Source organism: Thermobia domestica, chromosome 17 (genome assembly GCF_964235325.1).
Source record: "Thermobia domestica chromosome 17, izTheDome1.hap1.1, whole genome shotgun sequence".
In the NCBI taxonomy this organism is placed as follows: domain Eukaryota; kingdom Metazoa; phylum Arthropoda; class Insecta; order Zygentoma; family Lepismatidae; genus Thermobia; species Thermobia domestica.
Genome location: NC_137470.1, coordinates 72,959,370 through 72,986,116, shown reverse-complemented (window position 1 = coordinate 72,986,116; position 26,747 = coordinate 72,959,370). Strand labels below are relative to the sequence as shown.

At 35.4% G+C, this 26,747-nt stretch overlaps 1 protein-coding gene across 6 annotated transcripts in view; it reads right to left on the bottom strand.

The window, feature by feature from the left end:
* LOC145673727 (serine/threonine-protein phosphatase 4 regulatory subunit 1-like) overlaps nt 1-26,747 on the bottom strand; it is a 608,213-nt gene that overhangs the window by 217,907 nt on the left and 363,559 nt on the right. For all 6 annotated transcript variants that reach the window (XM_081743442.1, XM_081743440.1, XM_081743443.1 and 3 more), the window contains one exon: nt 26,530-26,672. In XM_081743442.1, coding sequence (XP_081599568.1) covers nt 26,530-26,672 — 143 coding nt within the window. The remainder of the gene's footprint in view (nt 1-26,529; nt 26,673-26,747) is intronic.

Below are 26,747 nucleotides of genomic sequence, written 5' to 3'. Positions count from 1 at the left end.
ATTATTTCACAGTTGATTTGCTAAACGTACTTTGTGACAAATTTTTGTCGAAGGACCTGTGACGGCTTTTAGTGGAAAACGAAATTTGGAATTGGTAAGAAAATTGAGTGCAATCAGTTAAATTTGGAGACACAATCTACCGAAAAAATGTCCGGACTAGAAAACGAAGTGTGGTGAAGAGTGTAAAAACATTGCAAATTTTACAATGGAATATATGCGAAGCCATCACTCAGTGGCGACATTTTTGAGTACCTTATGTTCGCCTCAGGAGGCTGATTCCAACATATGATGTACTGAGTGTCCTCTGTAAATAATATTGCAAAGCACAGTGTTGACGTTCCTCGTTTGTGCACAAATCAAAGTGAAAAGATCAAAACGCGCCACTCACTGCCGGTATTTAGTTATCTTACACTTATTGCAGGAGGTTGATTCCAACATACAGGATGGCGCAAAAGTAGGTATACAGCACCGTACTGATCAGCTCATTGTATATCATCTTATTATCCATCAGGTAGACATTTCCTTTATTATCTGTTCTTAATTTGTTTTTACTTACATCTTAAGCTCGGAGGAGCGAAGCAAATAATCCCATAAACTAGAATGTTTTACTTGATCAATTCAGGGGTGCATACCTAATTGTGGGCCACCTCGTAGTAATGTACACCAATGGTGACAGTTCTCGTTTGCATACAAATTACACTGAAAAAAGTTCAAATCACAACACTATACGAGACTGGCACTTATTACCGATTTCTTAAGGTACCACATGCTCATTCCGGAGGGCTGATTCCAACGTATGATGTACTTTAATGTCCTATGCAAACCAGAACGGTAACTGTTTTCGTTTGCACACAAGTAACATTTCTTTGGAGCTGTTAAGAGGCAATTCATAGGGACCGTGAACGAGGCTGACTGGTATAGTTCTAAATTTCAAGAGTATACAATGTAACCTTACTATATTATATTCTATTCTGGAAGTTTCTGTGCATCTTCAATTGACTTTAGAGTAACTTTAGAGTAGAGTACAATGGTCAAATTTTCATTTGTACGTACGTTTTGCAAGTAATACAGAGTCAAAGTCGTATATCACATCAATTAAGCAAAAAGGAGCAAAACTAGGAGGTTAAAAGCTGCGTAACGTTTACACTGGAGGCATCATACAATTTACAACACGTTAGTCCTGTACAAATTATTTTTTTTTTTTTTTCAAAAACGGAAAGTTATAAAATTAGATTATGAAGATCTTCTGAATTAATTCTTCTATATAAAAACTATTTTTTCTATATAGAAACTATAGATTTGAATAATGACTTCGCATATGATTAATAAATTGCAGTCTTTATGTACACATCCATAAAATCTTACACTTAAATCTAATCATACTTATTTAACTCTTCTACTCTCTTTTTTATTTTTTCTCTTATGTCACGTTCTAATTTGTTATTCTTGTTCTAGATTATTTTATAATGCTCCTAAGCTAGGGTATGTATTCCATCTTCTAATTTGTATTTTTCATTATTGTAAGAGCTTACTGCTAATGTTTTTGGTATGGGGTATGTCCATTCTTGCGCATGACAAATGTTGCCAACTTCGAGGAATTATTTTTCATTTTTTCTTCTTTTACGGGTTGGGCATGGGGACAAAAGTTACTTCGTTGAAATCTGTGTCCCATAAGCTTTTCAACGAGGTGTGGTTTATATCTCTGTGACGATTAGGGGCATCAGGGCAAACCAAAATATTTATAAAAATATGTACAGAGTGATTCTCGTAGGAAACACGTTCAGAATTTTTTCACTTAGTATTGGCCTTTCGCCCTTCTCTATTTTACATGATTGTACCCAATGTCTGACATACACGTGAAAATATTTTTTCCTGCGTGCGACAAGTAACAGTGTCTGAAGCTTCTAACAAATTTACAAAAACAACCACTTTCACAAAAAAAAAAAAAAAAATCATCTGCGGATTTGGTCGTCCCCAAAGTTCCTGAAAACCATCGTCACGGGCGACGAGGTTAGGTGCCTGAGTTACGACAAAGTATGGAAATGAGGGATCCAGGATCACGAAAAGCAAGGTGCAAAGGGAGAGATCCCGCAGAAGGACAATGCTTGTGGTGTTTCTCGAATTAGAATCTCATCCATAAAGAACATTCCGACGACACCACGTTATACCCTGGCCGGTGAACGATGATTTCTGACAGCTTTGCACAAGGCCACGGCGAGCCAGCAGAAGACAACAAGTCAACCAACCTAAGGCTCAGAACCTATCGCGTCTCTATGGTAACCACTGCACATTGACAAACTTTCACTCACACCCCCCCCCTCAATGAGGAAGCAGACGATTCACCCCATGCGCGAGAAGCACATGGCAACGCCGCACTCCTCAGTCGTCCTCGCGAGCTGAGCTGTCATCGTTCGCCGGCCAGGGTATAAATGCCGCTACATAGGTGAAAACAGTGAGACGTGTAATGTAACGGATCAAGCGGGTACGCCCTTAGTACGCCAAGCAAGGTGCTTGGACACACTGCCTTTCCTGTGCAGCAATTGCTAAACAACATGAGGGTTTTGTCAATCACCCACCATACTCTCTGGACGTTTTCTTGATCCCCATATTGAAACCATTCCTGAAGGGCCAAGTGTTTCAGACATCGAACGTAATATTACTCCCAGGTGAAGGCCATATCTAAAGACCAGTACGCCAGGAGTTTCCAGAGTTTGTACAGCGGCTCCCAGAAGTGTATTACTATCAAGGAGGAGTACTTCGAACAGTAACTGCTATTTCAAGTAATACAATAATCTATTGCAAACAGACATTAACTGACCTTTCTGCACAGAGGGTTGTGTATTATTGATTTTGTACGTTCTTGTCAAACAGAATTTACATTTTGAGAATGCAATATGGAATTCTTATCGTACAGTGTTGTTAATGATTTTGGAAGTTTATTATTATAATAATAATTATTATTTTTACTATTTATATAATCTCGCACTAATGGTAATTCCGAATGTCTATTATGAAGTTCTTTGGGATATTCTAGAGGATTTTAAAATATAGTCAATATCAGAACCTTTTATACGTAATATTTTATATATATCCCGTATTCCTCAATTTCGTGAATGTTTCCACTGAATATCTCTATAAGACATACGAGTGTGATGATTCATAGCTCTATCCATATTAATAATTCGCATCCATATGCGAGACAGCATATCAATTTGAACATTGAAAAATTCCTACTCGTATCCTTTTCTATGAAGAGCCTCCATAAAATTGTGTATATTCTCTTAGATTTTTTGGTCGCATACTCTACAGATTCTTATGATGATTATTATGATTCCCATCACTTACATTTCTTGTTAATCTGTTTTTAACATCATCTGATAATGGAACCGTTTCTCCTGCGTATTCAAATGAATCAACATAATCATATGAATATAAAACTTTCATTTTGCCGGGCCGCGATGGCTCAGTGGTAGAGTGTTGACCTTTGGTGGATGGAATCCAGGGTTCGATCCCTGTTCGTGCCAAGTTACCGTAGATCGCCGATTCCTACTTTCTTCATACCAACATTTCATTAATTTCTCATCATCACTGTCTCCTTTAGCCTAGCCGGTATAACCGTAGGACGTAAGCTCAAAGATTCTCTTTACCAAATCAATTACGTTTCTCGGAAACAACTTCAATGATTTTCCAAACTGTACTGATATTAAATTACTCGCTAACTGATTAACTCGTTGATAAAAATCTATATTAACCGATAAATCTTAATTGAAACATTTTTCTTTATACCTTATTGTTTCTGAGAATTAATGTATTCTTTCTTGTGTTAGTCTCCACTTAAGCTTCTTGTAAACAAATGTGTTTCTTATGTGGAAAAGTTCGAATAACCATTTGAATAAATCTTGGGTTTATCATAAGTTGCAATAAGAATCAGCTGCTCTTCTAAATTCTCCTCTTAAATGATCATGATCACCCACTTTTCGATTGCATGATTGTACACTGCTTTGAGGCTTTACAATTTTTACATTTATCAAATACATCTTTTACACCCTTTTCTTTCTATTTTATTTCCATTAATAATTCATCTACATTAATTGTGTGGACGTCTTCTTTTCCATATACAGTTATTGTAAATTTTCAAGTCCTTCCTCATTCTTGTTTACTAAACAGCTAATTAAAACATTTAAATATTCAATGTTCTGAAACTGCTTCAAATAGTATTTCACACATATGGCAGTTTTCAGCAGATTTAAACGCATTTTTTCTTCTGTAAGTTAGGTAATAGGTTTATACGTATCATAAATATTTGATATTTTAATACCATTTTTTTTAAAAATATATATATATATATATATATATATATATATATATATATATATATATATATATATATATATATATATATATATATATATATATATATATAAATACATCTGCTACACCATCGCCTATATATTCAACAATTTGGCTATTGTAAGAATCTGAAGTACTTTCAACGTAATAAATAGAACTGTTGGGTTTATGTGCATCATAAGCGTTTAAATAAAACGTTTCTGGGCCAGGTTGACATGTCCAAATTTATTTTAATAATTCAAAATCTGCAGTGATTAATAAACTCACGTATTTTATACCATACTTTAGTAATATTATTTTAGAAGCCGAACATAATCCACAATATTGTTCCTGATCTTAAGAACTCTTCTCATTTAACAATTAAAAGGTTTCGTCAAACATCTTTCACATCAAGAGTAAAAATCAATGTTCATCATTACTTATCTGGTTCCCCAGAAGTTTCCATAAATAATTACATTTGAAGAACGTAAAACTGACATATGAAAGCAACCTCTTTATGCATAAATGTCGAAACTTGTATATACTGTAGTTAATTATAATTAGTAACCGGATGCAGTTTTTTTTTAGGTAACTAAGAAAATCATAGTTTTCTTTTTCAGAAGAAAAATATTTTACTAATATTAGACTTAATGATGGTCAAACATTAACACCCTCTTTCCATACTATATTTGCGGAAATCCCATACAAAATTCCTCTTCAACTTGCAATGCTTTGGTCACTGATGATTTCCAGTTTTCTCCGGGGGAATTTCTATACAATGGGGATGAAAGGCATTGTTACGTAAATACTGGGATCTTCATAGCACGATAGGATATTGTGCCCGGACCACCCCGTAAAATCATCCCTGCTTTTAAGTCCTCAAAACTACGCGATAAATCGAAAAGCTGATACTTCTGATTGAGTGATTAGTGTGTGTATCAGGAAAAATGATCATTGTTTTTATCTAAAATATAAGACATATATTACTTTTTTCTTTCTTTTCTTCTGTAGTTCTCAGTGAAAATACAAATACGTCCAATGCAGACTTTCTTAGTCTTGAAAATGGTAACTATACGATCAATTCATAGAAAAAAAAAAACTTCTTAACTCAAGTACCAATGAATTTCATAATACCTTTTTTTTTCTTGATGTTTAAGATTCTTCATCTTTTCTATTGCATATTCTATTAACTCTCTGTCATTTAACCTTTTAAGTAGGTGACAAAGCATTTTTTTTTCCTACAAGCTTGGCACTAGGATCATTTTTTAGTTTTGATAGGCGTGTTTCTTGATGCGATTTTATCGATGATAATTTCGTCTTCACGATGTTTAATTGGGCTAATGAGCTCTGCTTTCCTTGGTCGAGTAAGGCCTTTGGTTTCCTTTGAATGACTTTTTGAATTCAATTATAGTATGATTATTTCAATTTTTTATCCTGGTTTCTATATTGATCGTTTGATTTAATTTTTTCGTGCATTCATATTTTATTCTTACTACTACTCAAAGTCGCTCTAATTTGAAATATATATTCTATTTATATCTACATACAAAGAAAACACATTAAATGACAATACAAACAATCCGAGTATTATGTGAATCATCAAATCTTAATCATTTTACACAAACTTTGCCACATTTCTTTATTTATTCTACAAGATACTTATCTTTATATTCAGATTTAATAATTGTGGTTGACAAAATTTTCTTTTAACAATTTCTCTGTTTTATTAAAGGTATTATTCTGTAAGTGGATTCGAAGATATAACCTCACTGATAACAAATACTTCCACTGGCAAGTTGAGTGTATATCGTTTCTGAATGTTAGATTTGCTTATATCAACATCATCAATTACATAATCGGTTTAATGCATTTATAGATTTTTTTAAAATACACATTAATATTATTTGGTCCTTTTTCTACATAATTCACATCAATTGTTCTGTGAAATTTATTACAGTCATTAACAAATTCTTTTATCTCAATCCATGTATAATTTCCTTGAGTAGTACATTTTTACGTTTGATTTATGAGTTCGGTTAAAACACTCTACCATAAACTTTTTTTTACAAGTGTAAGTTGAGTAATGGTTAATGTTGTATTTTGTCATCAATTCTTTACTTTGATCAGTTTGTATTTTGTTGTCTAATTCCGATTCAAACGCATTTGTAACAGCAGTCATATGTTTATTAGTCAGCGGTGGCAAAAGTACATTTAGAAAATATAACAATTATTGTTAGTAAGTATTTAAAACCTTTATTTGCTTTGAACTTCCATTCAACACTCCACTATCCATTTCCAAAAGATCGGCTTGCCATAGATCAATTTCTTTCCTAACAATGTTTAATCATTCAAAATTCAAATTCCATGGTGAAGGTTTCTTTATTTCTTGAATGATATCTCTAATACTTTTACATTCTTCTGGTCAATCATACTTTAAAAATTGCATTTTAGTAATACCGTATTTACCTTGCTCTAGACATCTTCCATTTCTCATTTACTCTAGTCTAATGGTACGGGCACAGCGGCTCAGTGGTTGAGCACTAACCTCTGATGCGATCACCGGCCAATTAATTTTGTGGTGGGCAACATCGTTTTTTTTTTCTCGAGGTACTCCCGCACCCTCCCACAATTTCATCCCACCAAATCTTTTCTCATTTACTTGCCTCAGTCATCCATCTCCGTTAGCCTAAACGAGGAAAGACCCGGCACATTAAACAAAGATTTCGTTTAATTATTTTTTTATTCTAAGGGTATATTTGCTTTTATCATTACGCTTTTTAAACTTAACACATCATTGCTGCTTACTTAGTAGACAATCATGAAAACACTTTCTACATACATACTAAACAATAATTGCTTTTCTTCCACTGCAGAATTTTTATCTGACAAACTTAATTATATCGTTCTTTCTAAAGATAAAACGAAACGTTTCAACTATAGTAATGTTTAAAAAGTATTTATCAAGGCTTAATTCAATACACATGATTATTCAATCATAGAGAACCACTACTTCTCGTTATTTTTTTCATTATATGTAACTATTACATGAAATATTCTGAAGATTGTAATTTAAAACTTCAATTTCTCAATCGACACAAGCTTACGTTTCTTTCTGCATAATTAAGTTCTTCCTCCACAATTAATTAAGATTTCTTTATTATTTGAAAATCATCCTTTGTAATAAACATTTCAATATCATCTTTCTTTATGTGTGCATCTTGTTCATAATACATTTTCAAATTTGTTTCTATCACTTTCTATTTATTCATCAATGTTACAGTTTGTAGATTCAAGCTGTTCTAATACTGAAAATTTCATTGGGTATATTATCCATTCTTTCTTATAAAATTAATTTACGATTTTTTGTTTCCTGTGAAGATTTAATTAAGTTCTTATTAAAGGCATAACGATTCAAGGAAGTTGAATGTATGACATAGTTATCGCATTTACATTACTTATTCTTTAATAGTTTTAATTGCTCCTGACTAACGTTAAAATTTGGAACAAGGCCTTTCCTATCCCCGAATTACCAAATACAAGGTGTTCATTTATTATGTAGCCTAAATACACTGGTGAAAATTTCACTCTTAAAAAACATGAACGTACGGCGAAAACCGCGTTGTTTCCAAGTTGTCAACGAATTTTAGAGGAAGCTAGGGTATCGTAACGCGGATTTAACTACGGATGAGAGAAAACAAAAATATGTTTTGATAGAAAATGTCTAATTATCGGTTTATTAAGCTGTTCTGGCGTAAACATTAGTATTATCCTTTCTCGGTTTTACGTTATCATCAATTTTAATATCCGCAATTATGGAACCACCACAGAAGTTTAATAACAAAGAAACGTGGCTGACAACACTTGTAAACAAAGTTATAACATTGAATATCACTTCGTGACTGTAATCTAAGCAAGAAAAATGTCACAAACAGAAGATAAGTAGTTGCAGAAACAGAAATCCGAAATGCTATTAAAACGAATATCAGGGCAAAGGATTGGAAAAAGTACTGAACGAGGAGCGGGCTTAGCATAGTTCCCTGACATCTCACTTTTTCTATCCAACAGTATATTCTGCAGTTGGGAAGAATGTTACAATTGTGTTAGCGAAGTGTGCACATGCGTTCGGGTGAAAAAATGAGCATGGAAAGTTATTAACAAAAGCAAAATAGCGTATTTAAGATGACACTTGGTTTACTTGTGTGAATACGTAAACACAATCTAGGCGGGTGTAAATGAAAAGAAATGAAAACTTACATTTAATGTCAAATTTTTCTAACCTTAAGGCTCAGGATTTCAGTAAATGTTAAAAGTGAATGGTTACGGAAACATCTGTGATATAGGAAAGTAAGAGGAAAGGGAGTACACGAAATGAGGTGAAGACGAACCATTCGTAATTTTCGTAAGAGTACAGTTTGGTTGAATGCAAATTAACATCTTTAGAGGAAACTCCCATAGTCTCATTATCTGACTTGTCATTTCTTTAAGAGAGTTTCTAACACGTTAGGACTATTCGATTGTACATTATTTCTTTCAAGATCAAATAAAAACAACTTAAGGATCCCTAAACCTAACTGAACCGTTTATAAGAAGGAAAAAATTACATTAAGCAATTTATGTACAGACATCAAACATAGTACACATATCTTGTTTCTCTGAATTATTTGGTCAACACACGTTAAACATGTTTCACATGAATTAGGTGTGCCTCCTTTCCAAGTACTTGCAGTACCTGGTGTTGTCCTCTGGTACGCGTGTTTGATTTTGCTGTAGTTCTCGAGAGTAGTTCAATAGAACACGCGGTGCAGTGTATGGTGTTGGATGTTCTGGAGTGTATTCGTATGGTGTGTAGTATTACCCAAATGGCACCAATTCAGATGTCAGGAAATGACAAATATACATCTTAGGTATGGGCGTGCTGATGGGAAGTCTAATGAAGCACATCGACTATATCATGAATAGTTTCCAAATCATGTTCTTCCCAACCGCAGTACTTTTGCTACTATCGATAAGAGGCTTCGAGTACAGTGCGTGCTACCTATGATTCAGTTGGATGCTCTCGGACCGTCTTCACTCCTGATAGCGAAGAGAGAATTCTTCAGATAGTTCAACGCTAGCATTCCAATGTGTTCAACATGGCTTCGTGTGAAAAATGTTTCGCAAACGACAACTGTATCCCTACCACTTGCAACATGTACAAGGAAGGAATAGAAGAAAGAGATTATCCTCCGCGAAGACATTTTCGCGAGTGGTATCTTAATCGGTGTGTAGGAAACCCTCTGTTTCCTTCTTTAATCATATTTACTTATAAGGGGAGTTTCACGTGAGATGCTGTTATCAACATCCACAACGAATACCAATGGGATAAGAAAACCCTAATACAAGCTTGCGTACATGATACCAATATCAATTCTCGATTAATGTGTGTTCAGGTATATTGGGGGACGAACTTCTGGAGCAACACATTTTACCATAATGTCTCATACCTGCGATTCTCTCAACGAAGTCTTCTGCAATGGCTGGTCGATGTTCCATTTTTCAGAGGGTCTCACCTTGTTTATGCACGATAGTGCTCTGGTACCTTTTGTGTGACACATTCGTGCGTTGTTTGATTAGTACTTCCAAAACAGATGGATAGGGCGCTGAGGAGCTGCACAGTGGCCTTCTTGCTTCCCTGACCTGAATTCTTTGGATTTCTATTTGTGGAGACACCTCAAATGTATAGTGTACAAAACACAAACAAACGACATACACGAATTCACTCAAAGAATTAGTGATGGATTTGCAATGATTCCTTATAAGCATATGCGTTTCAATCTTGTACGTGAATCATTGTCAAGTCGTGCAGAGTATTGTATTGAGGTTGACGGAGGGCAACATCGGGCATCTGTTATAATTATTGGTGTTTTTTCAGTTCTTGTTCATCGTAGTACGTAGAAAACAAAGGACCTATACTTTACTAATGTGACATAATACGCAAATTCCTGGTGGACAACATCGTGTTCATGGATTTTCTAGAGATCTCCCGTTTCCTTCAACTTCTCATTCTACTTTTTCATCATCATTCACTTGCAATATCTACTATCGGATAGAAGAATTGAAGTGTCAGGTACGGTACCATGCTACACCGCTTTTCGGTACGTAGTAGTGTGAATCCTTTGCCCTGATGTTCGTTGTAACAGCATTTCGGATTTCTGTATCTCTAGAATCACTTCTTTATCATCTTTTGTTCATATGAAGGATTTCTTGCTTAGATCACAGTCATCAAATGATATAACTGTTTGCTAGTTGCATCAACCAACTTTCTATTTTCTTAACCTCCGCTATATGTGGTTACACAATTGCGGATATTAAAATTACTGATAATGTGAAACTGACAAATGATAATACTCATGTACACATCACATCTTAATAAACCGATAATTAGACATTTTCTATCAAAACACATTTGTTTCCTCTTATCCGTACTTCAATCACCGTTCCGATACTCCAGCTGCATCCATACAATTCGTTGCGCCGGTACAACCTAACTGTAGAACATGAATATTTTGATAAAATGTACAACTTCCTGTTATGTCTTTCACCGCCTTTAATGTCGTTTAGTTTCCGAGCTACGCAGCCTCAAAGATACGCATCCTCGTTTTCTTTGGCATCGCGTGACTTTTAAACAGCGCTGTTTTCGCTCCACATTCAAAAGGGCTCGTTTTTTAAAACTGTTTGTGTGTGAGGAGTTCACCATTGAATTTAGGATACATAATAAATGAACAGCGTGTATGTCTACATTTATTATACAGCAAATTGTTAATTCCTAACTTCTGCATCAATATTTTTTATTTCCGTGTTATTCTTTAACTTCTTAAAATCAACACTAATATTTGTGTCATGTTTTTTCAACCAACACAAAACACGCTTCATAATAAACCTTCGAAAAGTTCGCAAAAGACTAAACCATATGTAGTAAGTTGAATGATTTCTGATATGTAAAGTGGTGGTGTATTAAATAAAGGTCACTATATTTTTAATATTTATGTTGTTTTAAACCTTTTAATGTCTTGCACCGAGATTATATCTTTTGATTGTATTGAAACGCTTATCTATCACATTATAAATCTCCTTTGAAATAACTTTATTTCGTAATGTTTCAATACCATAAAATCAAATATTTTTGTATTATTTCATAGTTTACTGATCCCACAAAATTATAACAATTTCCCTCATTTTGTAATTAAAAAGATTTTCACTACCACAATTAAAATATTTTGGTTTGCGATAATTAGTCAAATCAGTATCATTTTCGAAAATAAATTTATACGTATCTCTAAATAAAAATCAAGGAATCTATGGAGTCCATAAATCAATTACTTTATCTAGATTAATTTTGACAGTTAAGGCTACATCTTGAACATTAATTACAATACGTATCATAATTACCGCTATTTACATCTGAATCCACTTTGTGTTTCTTGAAATATTTAACCATCTCACTGTGTACATTTTGTTTAAAAGCAAACTTTTTTCACAATAGTACTACAAAATCAATTAAAACTATATATGCTTTTTCCAATTTTGTAATTCATACATCACATAGATTTTTCATCTTCTATTTGTAATTGTTTATGAAAATTTTACGTAAGTTCTAATATTTCATTTGGTTCAGAAAATTCATATTGTCCTGTTTTCTTAACTGATGGAAGAATTACGTCAAAAATACAATCTTGAAACATGACACGGGCTTTTTCCATTTTAGAAGGAAGTGCTATAAACCATGCTCATTTATACATTACGAAGGTTTACGTTTTCAGAGGAGCCAAAATATTTTGCTGTTCATATTTCTAAATAAAATTTGGTAGTTTTATTTTACACTATAACTAATTTCATCTGTTCTTTTCATACTCTAATATTTCTGCAACATCTTTAATATTTTCATCATTAATAAAATTTTGATTCGTACATTTATCTTAATTATTGTTAATTGCAATTATTATAAAAACTATTCAACCTATTTTATATAGTTCACATATCAGAGCGCTGAAAGAATAACCTTCACGACACTTTCAAAACTTACAAAGATGTTGGCAATTGAAGTCTTGCATGCAATTATCATTATAAACAGGTTTTTGATTCTGAGGTACTGTACTAAAGTAGTATATTCCCATAGGAATCAAACATATATTTTCATCTTCCAATAACAAATTGTGTTCTGATGTTTTCGGACTTACCGAAGTTTAAAATACTACAATCTCAATTTTTTTTTAAAAAAAAAAAAAAAAAAAAGGTAATTCATCGCTCATAAACACCCTAAAATAAATTTTCAAGAAACCTCCCTATGTCGAAGTTGGTGAACGGTTTTAGTATTGTGAATTCCTTCGCCTACTTTTTACTTTTTCACCTTCCTTTCTTGCATCCCTAAGTTGTGTCCTTTTTGTTCTTCCAACTCGTGTTAATTCTTTTTTCATCAATTACGATTTTAGCGATAGCGACTGCTCCTCCTGCTAAAGAACTGCCAGCTTCTAATGCTGCGACTATAGCACGTATCGTAAGAATAAAGTCAAACTAATTCTTTTACGTGTTTTTCATTTTCTTAGGTTTATGTTTCTCCATCAGTATATGATCTACTTTTAGAGTAACTACCACGTTGTGAGGAATCGACAACGTACCTTCTTAAATTAAACACCATTACCAGAGAAAAATATTCACGAAAACGACCATAAAAATTAAAAAACAAAACTAATTGAACAAAACCATTTTACATACCTCATTCTGATTTTAATCCTAATCCTAATTACACTCCGGAAGCAATTACTAAAGTGGATAACTTTTCAGTAACTAGTACTGCGTCTTTAGCAAACACTCTTCTACATGATTTATTTTCTAATCCTTTGTTCGCAGTATGTCTATCTTAGTTATCTCTGTAATGTAAATCATGTTTTTTACAAGCTTCGTCTAATAGATGAATACCTTTACCCTCTTTCTAATCGTTCTTCTAGATTCGTATTTGCACCACAGTATGATAACCATGGAATATGTAATTCAACGGAAGTTTATAATTCATATCGTTTCCTAAGCTTTTGCCATATTTGTCAATGAAAATGTTAGCTGTTCGCTAATTTGCTCAGCTTAAGCACAAATTTATCAAGCTTGGTTTCGTATCTCAGAATGTAGGACCGAGTAAAGCCAATTTACGTCTAAAAGCCCAGGCATAAATTTGTATTTCTACATGATTCGTGAAATGAACTGAATTTTTCAGTCGTTTCCATGTCAACAAGTGCCTAGAGTCCATACCTCTGACTCACGCACACAAAGCTGGGTGTCCCTGGTATATGGAATGACAAAACAATCTGGCACCAGGGGATAAATTGGGAGGACTAAGATTGTGAGCTGTTTAAGAGGATGTTGAAACTTATAGGGAAATTGATGTTGGGTGGAAATCTACAAGTACACTTACATACCGCAATGGATGGAAATGGAAAGTAGAAAACAAACTAAAAGGTGAATTTAAAAATCAAGAAATCCATCTGGGAATAAACAAAAACATTAGCGCTGGTCTCTCCGATTGATGTCAGTTTTCTCCCACTGGAGTTTTGAAGATGATGTTGACCTTAAAAAAATTTAAGAAACTTAAATATCTGTGGAGATAATGCAGTTTTCTCCAGAATGAAGCATTTACTTAATTTCGTGTGTTTTATATAGTTGTATAAATACTTCAAAAACATAAAGCCATAACATGATATTGGTATAGTATTTTTTTGTAATATATCCAATTTTGTATATAAAAAAGAAGTTCGCTGAAACTGGTTTTACTTATACTACTCACACGTGCCAGTGTTATACGAACACATTCAAAACAATATGATGAGAAAGAGAAAAAAGAGCATCAACGAAAGCAGACTGCATATGTGCGTTGCAAAAGATTTCGATGCTTCTAAATTAGTTTTCTTTTGCTTTCTTTCCTTTTCAAGCTCTAAGCATAAACTGCAAATTGTCTTCCACTACAAAATAAAATCTTCCAATTTTACGTCCCATGTTAATGCACTTTAAAGGAGATGGATGGTAACGGAAGTGAATGATTAAGAAAGAACTGGCGGAATGAAAATGTGGGAGGAAATGGAAGTCTGTGTGTATAAAACGCTCAAAAACGATGATACAATGTCGTCTGATAAAACTCTAAGCCTGGGATCGACCTAAGGACTTCTGCAGCAAAAGAGATAGCTCCACTACTGAGCCACCATAACCCCAGGCTGCATCATGTATAATGTTATAAGGTATTCTTAAACTGCACGATTGCAGGAGCTTTTCTAGAGGGAAGGAACAAAAAAGGCAAACGTATTTCCGAGTACACATTCACCTTAATGCATGCGTGCACTCGACAGTTATTTATGGAGAGTACATAACTACTATTACACCTTTTAAGTTCTAATACTATTTTTACGTACTAAAGTAGTGTCTTCAACATCCAATTAAAAAATACCAATAAAGTTTTCTACTTCGTTATATTTTTAAGAATAAAGGCATTGTAGAACACGTTACGTATGGTTTCACGCCTTTCTGCCCCGAGATATAAGGGGTGGTGACGTCAAAACTTCTCAAAAATATTTCTGTTAGGCCTATCTTTATTTTTGGGCGGGCTTACTTTTACAACTAGAAGATTGAAATTTTGAACAAACATTCAGCGCATCGCTTAATATTAATATTATTATTATTATTATTTGATATCTGCGTTAATAAAGCATGGGCGGGGTCCCAATGGGGCAAAAAGATCCGATTACTCTGAAAATTGATTACCTCAAGGAAATGATAGGGAAATGTGAAAAAAAAGTTCTATTCTGCAGAGAATGAGGTACGAACCATGATCCTAGGATACATAGGGACTCTGCTGTAGCCGCTTGACTGAAAGTCTGTAATTTACCTTTTAAAAAAGCCATAATTTAAAAGGGTTAACGACAGAAATCCTCAAGGCTATACGCGTCTTCGGTACAGTAGAAACAGTTTCGAATCCCGGTAAGAGGTCGTGTGTTTGGCATCCTACATTACACGGCAATGTCCACATTTCTTATATCCTCGATATTGAAATTCAATTCAACCAACTAAATTATAAACTACGATAAATACAGTACACTATATTTCTACAGTATTTAAAGATACATATTAGGTTGGTACGAATGAAGTGTCCGTTTTATCATCTGGTGAGAAAGTCAGCATAAATGGACTAACGCCTTTTTTTCTTTTTGTAATCATAGCAATATCAACAAAATGCATGACTTGTTTTCAATGAGGGGAAGGTTTTTAATATTTTTTCCACGGTAAGTAGCTAGGGGATGGTGCTGTTAACTTTGAAAACTGAATGAAATACCATAAACGGTTTGGGTACAAAACCTCGCGGCCCAAAATCTCGCCGGGCCGAAACCTCGCCCCCCAAAACGTCGCGCGGCCAAAACCTCGCGCCCCAAACTATCGCAATACCCAAAATCTCGTCTGACCAAAATGTAAATGTTCCAACAGATGATAAGGATGACGGTATAAAAGACGCTGTTTCAGCAGTATCACGGGTATTTGACCAAGTCCCGCGATACCATATGAAAATTCTATTTTTGTATTAGAGGATTTCAATGTGAAGATAGGGCGACAGGATGTTTTAAAACTGGTTATAGGGAAAGAAAGTCTGCATAAGGAAAGTAATGAACTAACGGGGTTAGATTCGTGAACTTTGGAACATCCAAAAACTTAAAATTTTAACAAAAATCTAATAATATTTATGAAAGTATGAAATAATATATGAGTTTTTACGACGTTCCTTGATTATGTCCTGTAGATTAAAGGAGTCGTAGATGACCAGGATGAAGGAAATCATCGAATAAAGAAAGTGGGAGGAAACGGGAATAACCCGAGAAAGCCCACGCACACGATGTTTTGTATCATCATCTTCTTCTCATTATTATTATTATTATTATTATTTGTAATGTGGAATTGCATATTAAGAAACTCATTGGGTAAATTTTAAAGAAAAGTTTCATTCGCGGCGAGGTTTTGGCCACGCGAAGTTTTGGGTGGCGAGGTCCCGCGAGGTTTCGGCCGCGAGATTTTGTCCGTATCCCACCATAAACAAGGTAAGAATATATTGGTGGGGAGTCAGTAGGGCGTCAGCACCGTAGCCATTGTCCAATACAATGAGAATTGATAAATTTGTATCCATCCAATAACTTAAAGTAGACTATGTGAGTTTAAAAAGTAGGTCTTTACTCTTAAAATATCGAAGTGCAATCTTCTGATTTAACGTTCCACGTTTTACTCCTTAAGCTCAGAGATAGACGATTAGAAAGAGGAAATACGGTATACGAGGGCTATCCAGAAAGTAGATTACGTTTTCGTCTGTGTCCGCTAGGGGCGGGGCTAGCGCGGCCATCTTGGGGTCAGAGCGTTGCGCAGCTCAGTCGGCATCTAGCCTAGAGATGGGCAGAATCGAGTACTTTTGAGAATCGAGTACGTACTCGATTCTGCAGGGAGAGAATCGATTCTGGACTCGGATCGGAATCGGTTTTCTTCATTTCTATCCCCCCCCCAGCGCACTCTTGCGATCTAACGGTACTTAAGTGGCAAACAATTTATATTCAACGTTAAGTAATAACAATTTTAAGTAGTTGGCATTGTAATATATCTATATCTATCTATATCTATCTATCTATCTATCTATCTATATATATATATATATATATATATATATATATATATATATCTGGTAGGATTTTAGTTAATAAAGTACACCACGATTAGCAACACGAATTAGAAGAATCTTTTTATATTGCTCACCCTCTATTTTATGCATACCTATATGTTTCATTGTTGAGCACATTTATTTGCATTCCCGTTGTTTCTGTACACTGAATCCCACGCTTTGTAACCCGCAAGCACATGAGGCTAACTGAAGTTCACTCTCACTCTTTACCATAAGCCAAATGTCGCCAAGCGAGTGGGTGGAGTTCTGGTGTAGGCTGTTCACTCTACGGTGCATGCTGTTCAAAGGGATTCGGAATCAATTCCAGCCAATCAGAGCAAGCGTAGGGAATCGAGTACGGAGCTCAGAACTCATTTATGAGAAAAAAATTCCGAGCACAAACAGAATCGATTCTGGATTCAGATGTCCTGGACTCGGTTTGTGAAAAGTGAGCACAAGCAGAATCGAGACCAGCTGTGCTCGGAGTGGAAGTACAGGAAAGCAGATGCTTTATCAGCCTATTTGTTCGTTACTGGTCAGTCAGACTTGAATAAAGGGACAACATTAACATAATCAATGGCACCAATATACAAGATAATTACAATTTCTAAATTACAGATGTTCCATACGCGTATTTTAACACACACATTTGCTATAATTATTGTAGCCTTCATTCTATGAATGGCTTTATCCCGCCAGATAATAACGTTCAACAGAATGATACGTGGTCAGTATCAAAGACGTACGCAGGGTGGGTTCTTGGGGTTCGGACCCCCTCCCCAAAATCTCGATCTGTCTGTAATTTTAATATAATTTTAGGGGTAATTTTACAAATTTTAATATAATTTATTCTCATATTGAATTTGAATGCACCCGGAAAAACTTTGGACCCCCTCAAAATAAATTCCTATATACGTCGCTAGTCAGTACAACGACTCAGTGTCGTTTCTTGTTTTTCGACAAATTCAGTGGCGGTTGTAGCCCGAGGCCAGGGCCCTCGGTCCCCCAGTTTTTGAGTGACAAAAATAATTTAAGCTATTTTTTATGTATTTTTGAAAGTGTATAGTAAACTCATGATATACATATCATATTCTGAAGTCTGGCTGGCCCCCCACAGTTTTTAATTTCTAGAAAAGCCTCTGGACTCATTACTTACAATTCACTAGTTACAATACACTCACAATAATAATAATGAACCATAGGAATTATGAGATATGTAGTAAGTCCAGAGTTCAATTACGCATGCAGCATTTGTGGTAGGTACTGCAAATCCTACCACGAATCAGTGGTGGATCTAGTCTGGGGTCGGGGAGCCTAGCCCCCCAGTTTTCTAAGTGACAAAAATAATTTAAGCTATTATTTATATACATTGAAAGTTTATAGTAAACTCATAGCATACCTATCATAGTCTGAGACCTAGTAGCCCCCACCCCCCGTTTTTACCTTCTAGATCCGAAACTGCCACAAATGCTATCAGATTGCTATACAGTTGCCTATAATTATAAATAAAGATGCAGGGAACTAGAAATAACTACAGCTGCGATCAAAATTGCACTTCTGTGCTAAAAGAAGAAGTGGGCTTTGTGGTGGATAAACACTGTGTGGGGTTTTTATTGGGGTTATCTTGTTTCCACCCACTTTTGTCATTCCACCATTATTATTTTATTATTATCCATCTCATTATTACCGTATCTTAGCCTCGGTTCATGCTCGCAGAATGTTAAACTTAATAATAATAATAATAATAATAATAATAATAATAATAATAATCGATTACGAGTCGAGTTCATTTATGAATCATAGTTTATTCTGTGTTGGTTAAATGTAAGAATGATTAGTTATAACTAAATTGTCTACATTGCAATACGTTACAGGGAAACTGAGCTGATATCGTAATTTAATTCGATTCTACTTTTTCGTGTAGGCCTATAGGTAATTACTTCATTCTTCCCGATATTCATTGATTGATCGATTGGTTTAATTTTAATGCGCTTTTTCGCAACCCAAGCTGATATGGAAATCATTGTTTAAAGTAGGATACAAATTTATGCGAGTTACAGGCATAGCATTTTCACTTGTTGTAATGACATTACACTTATCTGCTGGGAAGAGGCGTATTGTTATCCTATGTAAAAATATTTCTAAGCTAATAACATCTTGTTAGGTACGGGGCGTTTCGGCTGGGTGAATGCGTAATTGATCACAGAGATGTTAAAGAAATATGACGAACGTTGTCATTTACCTCAATCAGAAAGATATTATTTATATTTTGCTAAAATCTTCCTTTATTCTGTTATGAAATATTTCCTTCCTCGATTAAAATTCTCTTCAATTGAATCGGACAAACTTCGGTAATAAATCATGGCTCTCCAATGTGAATAAACAAACATTCTAGGCCTACGCTATATTAAAAAAAAAAAAAAAAAAAAAAAAAAAAAATGCGCATCATATGCACAGAAGCATGTTGCAATTCGCTGTGCCGCATTTGTTGCTTCCATACTTCTTACCTTACTGTTTCTGCTGGACTCGATTCTTACTCCTTTCATGGCTTGCTTTACTGGCCTTTCCCTCCCTCCGCTGATAACAAGACGAAACAAGAAGTACGCTACTTTAGTGAATTCAGTCAAAGCTCTTTACGCTGCGTAAGGGTTAGTTTCCCATCAGTTGATATATGAATAGCAGAAATGTGTTGTGTATACGCAGCTTGTTGAATGCACTGCCAGGGAGGTGAGCCACTGATTGAGCATAATAAAACCGAATACAGAACCGATCCAGAATCGAATCCAGAAAGCGCGTACATGAAGTCATGAACGTAGGATCATCAACGCAGGCCACTGAGTGAGAATAATTAAACCGAATCCAGAATCGAGTCCAGACAAACCGAGCACAAGAGAATCGAGTACAGTAAGGAATCGAGTGGAATCGATTCTTGGACTCGATTCTGCCCATCTCTAATCTAGCCGTGCTAGTGAGAGGTTCGTGCTGTGCTCCGTTAAGATACTGTGACGGTTTGAAATGTCTGCGTTAATTGAAAATCCCGCGAGCTGCGAGGTGCGTGCAGTAATAAGGTTTCTGACAGCAAAAAACTGTAAACCGATAGAAATCTATCGGCAGCTGTGTGAAGTGTATGGGGACAACATTATCACTGAAGGTGGAGTGCGACAGTGGGTCATAAGATTTAAAAATGGCCGAACCAATGTTCACGACGAAGATCGAAGTGGGAGACCCAGCAAAGTGACTGCCGAACTTGTCGAAAAAGTCGATGTTAAAGTCCGTGAAAATCGAAAGTTCACAATAACGGAACTTTCTTTGAGTTTTCCACAAATTTCGCGAAGTTTGTTGCACGAAATCATCAGCGAAAAGCTTGGTTACCACAAGTTTTGTGCAAGATGGATTCCAAAAATCTTGACAGAGGACCACAAAAATCAGCGAATGGCTGCAGCGTTGCACTTTTTGAACGCCTACAATAAGGATGGTGACTCTTTACTCGATCGCATCGTTACTGGTGACGAAACATGGGTGAAACACGTGAACTGTGAAACGAAATTGCAATCAATGCAGTGGGGGCACACAGGTTCTCCCCAAAAACCCAAGAAATGCATGCAAACAATGTCGGCAAGGAAGATGATGGCGACTGTTTTTTGGGACAGAAAAGGTGTGATTTTGGTGGACTTCCTGGAAAGAGGCACTACAATAAACGCTCAAAGGTATTGCCAAACTCTGCAAAACCTCAGAAGAGCAATTCAAAACAAGCGCAGAGGAATGTTGAGCTCTAAGATCTTGTTGATTCACGACAACGCCCGGCCCCACACGGCAAATGTCACGCGTGAAGTTCTTGAATCTTTTCAGTGGGAGTTGTTTCCTCATCCGCCGTACAGTCCCGACCTGGCACCGAGCGACTTCCACCTATTCCCAGCAATGAAGAAGTGGCTGGCTATGCAGCGTTTTGATGACGACGAGCAGCTGCAAGAAGAGGTAACGAAGTGGTTGAAGTCGCAGGCGGCCGAATTTTTCGACGAAGGAATTTCCAAGCTCGTACATCGCTACGATAAATGCCTTAATTTGAATGGTGACTATGTCGAAAAGTAGTATTTGTGTGTGGCTTTCATCTGTATATAATAAAATTTGTTTCCTATACTTTGTTGATTTTTTATTCCAAAACGTAATCTACTTTCTGGATAGCCCTCGTATATGGCCATGTAAGCCAGTCACATATGAGGAATGACGTCCCTCGCAGTTTAAACTAGCCGGGAATTGGCGAGGAAGAAAGGTTTAGTTGATTTTGGGTTAACGTCCATTTCAGCCACGAGGCTCGGGTTCGATCACAGCCCCCGCCAAGTGAATTTTGTGGTGGACAAACACCGTGTGCGTGGGGTTTCCTCGGGGTCTCCCGTTCCCTACCACTTTCTTCATTCCACCATTTCATTTATTACTGATCATCACCGTCTCTTTTAGCCTAACCGGCATAACCGTGAGACGTAAAACTCAAAGATTTCATTTATTTCAGCAGCGAGGCTATATGAGACGAGATCTGATTAACGTGAAATTCAAACCCCATGAGCTCCCGCCGAGAATCGAACGCAGGTCTCCCACGCCACGTAAACGCTGAAGAACGAAGGATATCTGAGAGAGGAAGAAAGGAATAAACAAGGAAACAAGTGGCCTGGAATCACTGTTGCTAGGTATTATCAGGTGAGGTTTAGGTACCTCATTTTCTTCGCATGAATGAGGAAAACTCGGGAAAAACCTCAGAGTCACTGGCCTGCAAAACATTTTACACTTTCTAAACCGAATGTCCCCACGAGGAAGAGACGGATGTACTTTGTGATACGAAGTTTTATTAAAAAACCATACACATTGCTTTAAAATGTAATATTTTGGGGACCGTACATAAGAATTTCAATACTTTTAGTTCGAATTAGAGATCTGAATTGAAAGGCAGGTTCAGATTTGTTTAATTGCAACTGCAAGCTAACAGCACAGGGCTTTCCAAGAGGTGAATGTATGTATATATATATATATATATATATATATATATATATATATATATATATATATATATATATATATATATATATAGGTGGATCCAAGGGGGGCTATAGCCCCTCCACCTTGACGATCAAGAATACACTGAACAAAATGGGCTTCAATCCTGCTATACACTGAACAAAAGTGCAAACTACGGTTTAACCCCTCCCTTGATCCGGCACTATTTAAAGAAAACTGTACATTCAATGCAAGATAATTTGTTACAGGCCGATAACCGATAAAAGTTTTAGCGTTCCTTAATGTGTATTTAATTGTTGAAACTTTTAATATTTGTTTCTGAAAACGTTTTAAAAATCTTTACTTACATCTAGAAGACTTAGAATTTTAATTCATTAGAACTTCTTACAAAAGTGTTTGAAACCTTTACACGTTTAACCAAAAGAACAGTCTGAGCTCCATTTTATATCGTTCATATGTATAATTACACGGTTTAGTCCATTCAACACTAATATCTTGTTGAATGGACTAAACCGTGTAATTGTACATATGAACGATATACAAATGGAGCTCAGACTGTTCTTTTGGTTAAACGTGTAAAGGTTTCAAACACTAATATCTTATAGTGGTATTTTTAATATTCCTTACTCGCATAATTTAAGGTGAACTCTAAAGTTACTCGAGAAGTCGTCCTGCTCAGAAAATACCATTCGCATCTTACTATCGGTTTTACTATTACAGATCTTCACCAGCCTTACGGTCTTTGATATTAAGTAGTACTAATAAAAGTTTTACTTCGGAAAATTATATGAATAGTGCTTCACTGTGCCAAACTACGGTATGTCTCCAAACTTTTGACCCGCATTTCATCACTATCACAAATATGTATTTGAATGAAACGCCTGCAGTTCGGAAGAGCAAAAGCGTACCATCAGACTTTGAAGAGCTTTATTAACTTTTTTTAAAAAGTTACAAATTCAAAATAATTGTAGTTACAAAAATTTTTCAATCAAATTTTGAATATGGCCTCCACCGGCCGCACTGAACACACAACTTATAGAACAAAGAATACATCAACAATCATCCTCCAACGTTCGATGTAAAAATCCTGTCTGTACGGCAAAAGAACGAATGAATGTTGCAAACTATTCTCTACAGACAGCGTCCGCAAATGAAGAAGGCGTACGTGCGTTGATTAATAGTATCAGAAGAGGCGTTCACACTGATATTTCCGCACACTACTTGTGAACTGCCTGCTGTAGGAGGAAAAATTCTGCTGTACGTAACGAAGGTTGGCAGCTCTACGTATGTATATTTTTCTTTCTTCTTCTAATATAACCAACAGATTCTATATAGCACTGTCCAGGATTACCATGTCACATTTATACGGAAATATCCCCATTTTGTGAGTAAAAACCTTCCTTCTCATACATCTTCCGAAACACACTGATTTATCCACCTTTTCTCAGCTCAAATGTATTGTCAAATAATTTCCGATATTTGACATGTAAAGATAGATTTAGATATTTATATTAAAAAATAAAAAATAAAAAGAGATTAGACCCACTCGAAAATTTAAATAGGCAAACTCAATGTGATACTGTGTAATTAAGTATTGTCTAATTATGTTTACATACATTTCAGTATGTTTTTTTAAAAAATATAATTTTAAAGATAAGTAAGAAATTGTGCAACTTTTCTGAATTACAGTTCTGATATTTGGTGAATCTAATCCGTATAAACCCTAGGTAAATATGTTTAGTAAGAAGCTTTGATAATTATAATTACAAGGTGTGATAATTATAATTACAAGGTGAACTGCAATCGCGAGTTCATTTGTTTAACATGTAGGAGGGAAAAAATACAGAACAGCTATACAGCAGTGCTATACAGATATACAGAACTGCTTGGTGGCGTGTAGATCCGAACGTGTATCTTGTATATGCACAATAAGGAGAAATTCCCAACAACTGGATGTTATATTTATTCCTATATTACCATTATAAATAGAGCTACCTTATATTTAATAATAACTGATTAAAACTGCGCGTTCTTCATCTATAACTACGCGCAGAGAACTATTTTCTTCGAACATTGAGTGTGCCACTACCACTAGCTTACACTCCATTCGAAACACCTGACCTAACATCTAATCGAACTACATGTTCCCGCCATAAATATAATATAGGAACTAGTAATTACATCAGCCGCGAATAATTGTTATGACTATGTACTACCCGTATTTAATTTACTACGTTAAAATAGTTATATGAGATATTTCAGATATTCACGCACACACGCTAACTCAAACATCATGCACTAGGAAAACATTTAATGTAAAACCTATGATTTGTTGATTCTTGACATGCGAATTATTCTCCGCACATCATAATACGACTGATATTTGTTGCACAGAAACGATCTCATAATTAGATAATGATATAATTTTGGTTATATTTTAGGCAAAAATTTTCTCGTACGCCTTATATCTGGAGAACTACACATAGGGTAGCCAAACCCAAACTATCATTTAACTCAGTATAATGTGCTTATTCCGTAGAAAATATGAAAACTCAATTTAGGGACCAATCAAAAGTTTTGTGGCTCATAATCCAAAAAAAAACTAATTATTGGTCAAGATCGCATTGCACCATTCCTAAAATTCTTGTTTTTTAAAAAAGACTTCTTTACAAACTGAATACGTTTAGGTGTTTTTAAAGAAATATTGACATACATAATATCGTAATAACCATCTGTAATACTTTTTCTTTTTCCAAAACTGTAAACTCGAGAAAAAGAGAACATTTACTGTGAATTCCAACGTTTTACCAAGATACTGAGTTTGGGATCCTAATCTAATTCGCGTCACACCAACTTAACAAGGGGAGTAAACTGAGAAGAAATACGAAACCAAAAATTGAACAAGTTCCCCTACTAGAACACATGAAAGAATAAATATTATATACAAAAGGTGTTCCAAAACCACTGAGAAATTGTTAATAGACAGATGTGCCTTAATCATGAAGATAGTGATAATCATTCTCGAGGTACTGACCAGCGAATCGAATGCAAGAATTCTAGTATTTTCCTGCTGTTACTCCAATATTCATTTTCAATATTCAAATAACGATATCATTATTTAGACAATTAACTATTTTAATTTAAACAGCAGTACTAAGGAAACCTCATAAAGCTGATATAAGGCTGTCTTCACAGTAGGATCTTGTGAACCGCTCATGTAAACCTGTAGTGTGAAGGTATTGAATACTTCTAAGCCGATCAAAAGATCGTGATACCAAAATGGCAGCCATGTTAGACACAGAAGCAGCTGCAGCTTTAATACTGGCGTTAAGTTGCAAGGAAAAAAGGAAACAAAGATATAGAACAAAGTGGCTTCATCCTATAAACCGAACAACACTGGAAGAATGTTCATTTTACAATGTTTTCTAAACTGAAAGAACATGAAAGAAAATTTTTCAATTACTTCAGGATGTATATGTCCTCGTTTGATGAACGATATAATAGTATAAAATGTGTATTTTATCAGAGTAACACCAGAATAATAAAATTTTCAACATCAAATGTATGCACACTTTTCTCCATTCCCACTGAGTCCACGTTCACGTGTGAAGGGCTCTCATAAGCCTGATCGAGCCAACTACTGGCGGAGTGATTTTCATACATCAGAGCCGCGGTTCACTTGCACCGAAGCGCACGTGTGAAACGTACATATAAGACATATAAAGCTAGCAGATGCAGCTCACGCGAGCGGCACACAGGATACTAGTGTGAAGGCTACCTCAGTTTCAAATTTTCCCATATGGAAATACCTAGAAGTTACATGACAAAACTGTACTACATGATGGCTGTGGAACTACAGTGGCATCACTTCCTATAAGAAATAACTGGCGGTATGTAGACAGGTGCTATCATGCTGCAGTGACTATTTGTTATGTCTTATCGTGCCATCTTTTTCTTCAAAGATTGCCACACTATTCTACCATACAGTAATTGTTAACTGCCCATCGTTATAATAGTGCTTTTTATATTGACATTCATCACTGTTACGGATATTGCAGTCTTTATCCGTGCGGAATTAAAGCGAAGAATACTTAACCGTCCGTAACACCGAACCACCTGCATCTTGTTGATTTTTCCAGGCATTCTTTTTTCTAAGCTTCATGCAGATGACTTCTACAGCTGTTTTTAAAATAAATAAATAAATAAACAATGACACATCCTTGCTTTTCTTTCATATCCATTCTTTCCTGGAAACGTAAACCACCGACACTTGTAGGAGTAAAATGAGAGCAATTCGTACTTAAATTCAACAATCAATAAGAATACGGTTCGTAACCACCTGCGCTTTTTAAATAGCTACCAGAATAAATGGTATACATATTGCAAAACATGCCGAAGTTATACGCAGTAATGCAAAATGTCGAATCGAAATTTCTCAGTTCTTTTTGAACAACTTTTGTATAATTAAAATTTTACTGCCTTCTTACCTGATTATTTGTATCCGTCAGGAATTTGACTACTAGGGGAAGAAGGTGTGTTGGTATTACACTACTGAGCTTATCTTTCACTTCATGACAAAATATTGCTATGTTGGGGATCTGCTCCATGAGTTCCGCTCTTACGGATGGTTCTGAAAAGCAGAAAAATTCGAATTACTAACATACTGCTATTCAAATATATCATCCAAAACTTGTCAGATTTTAAA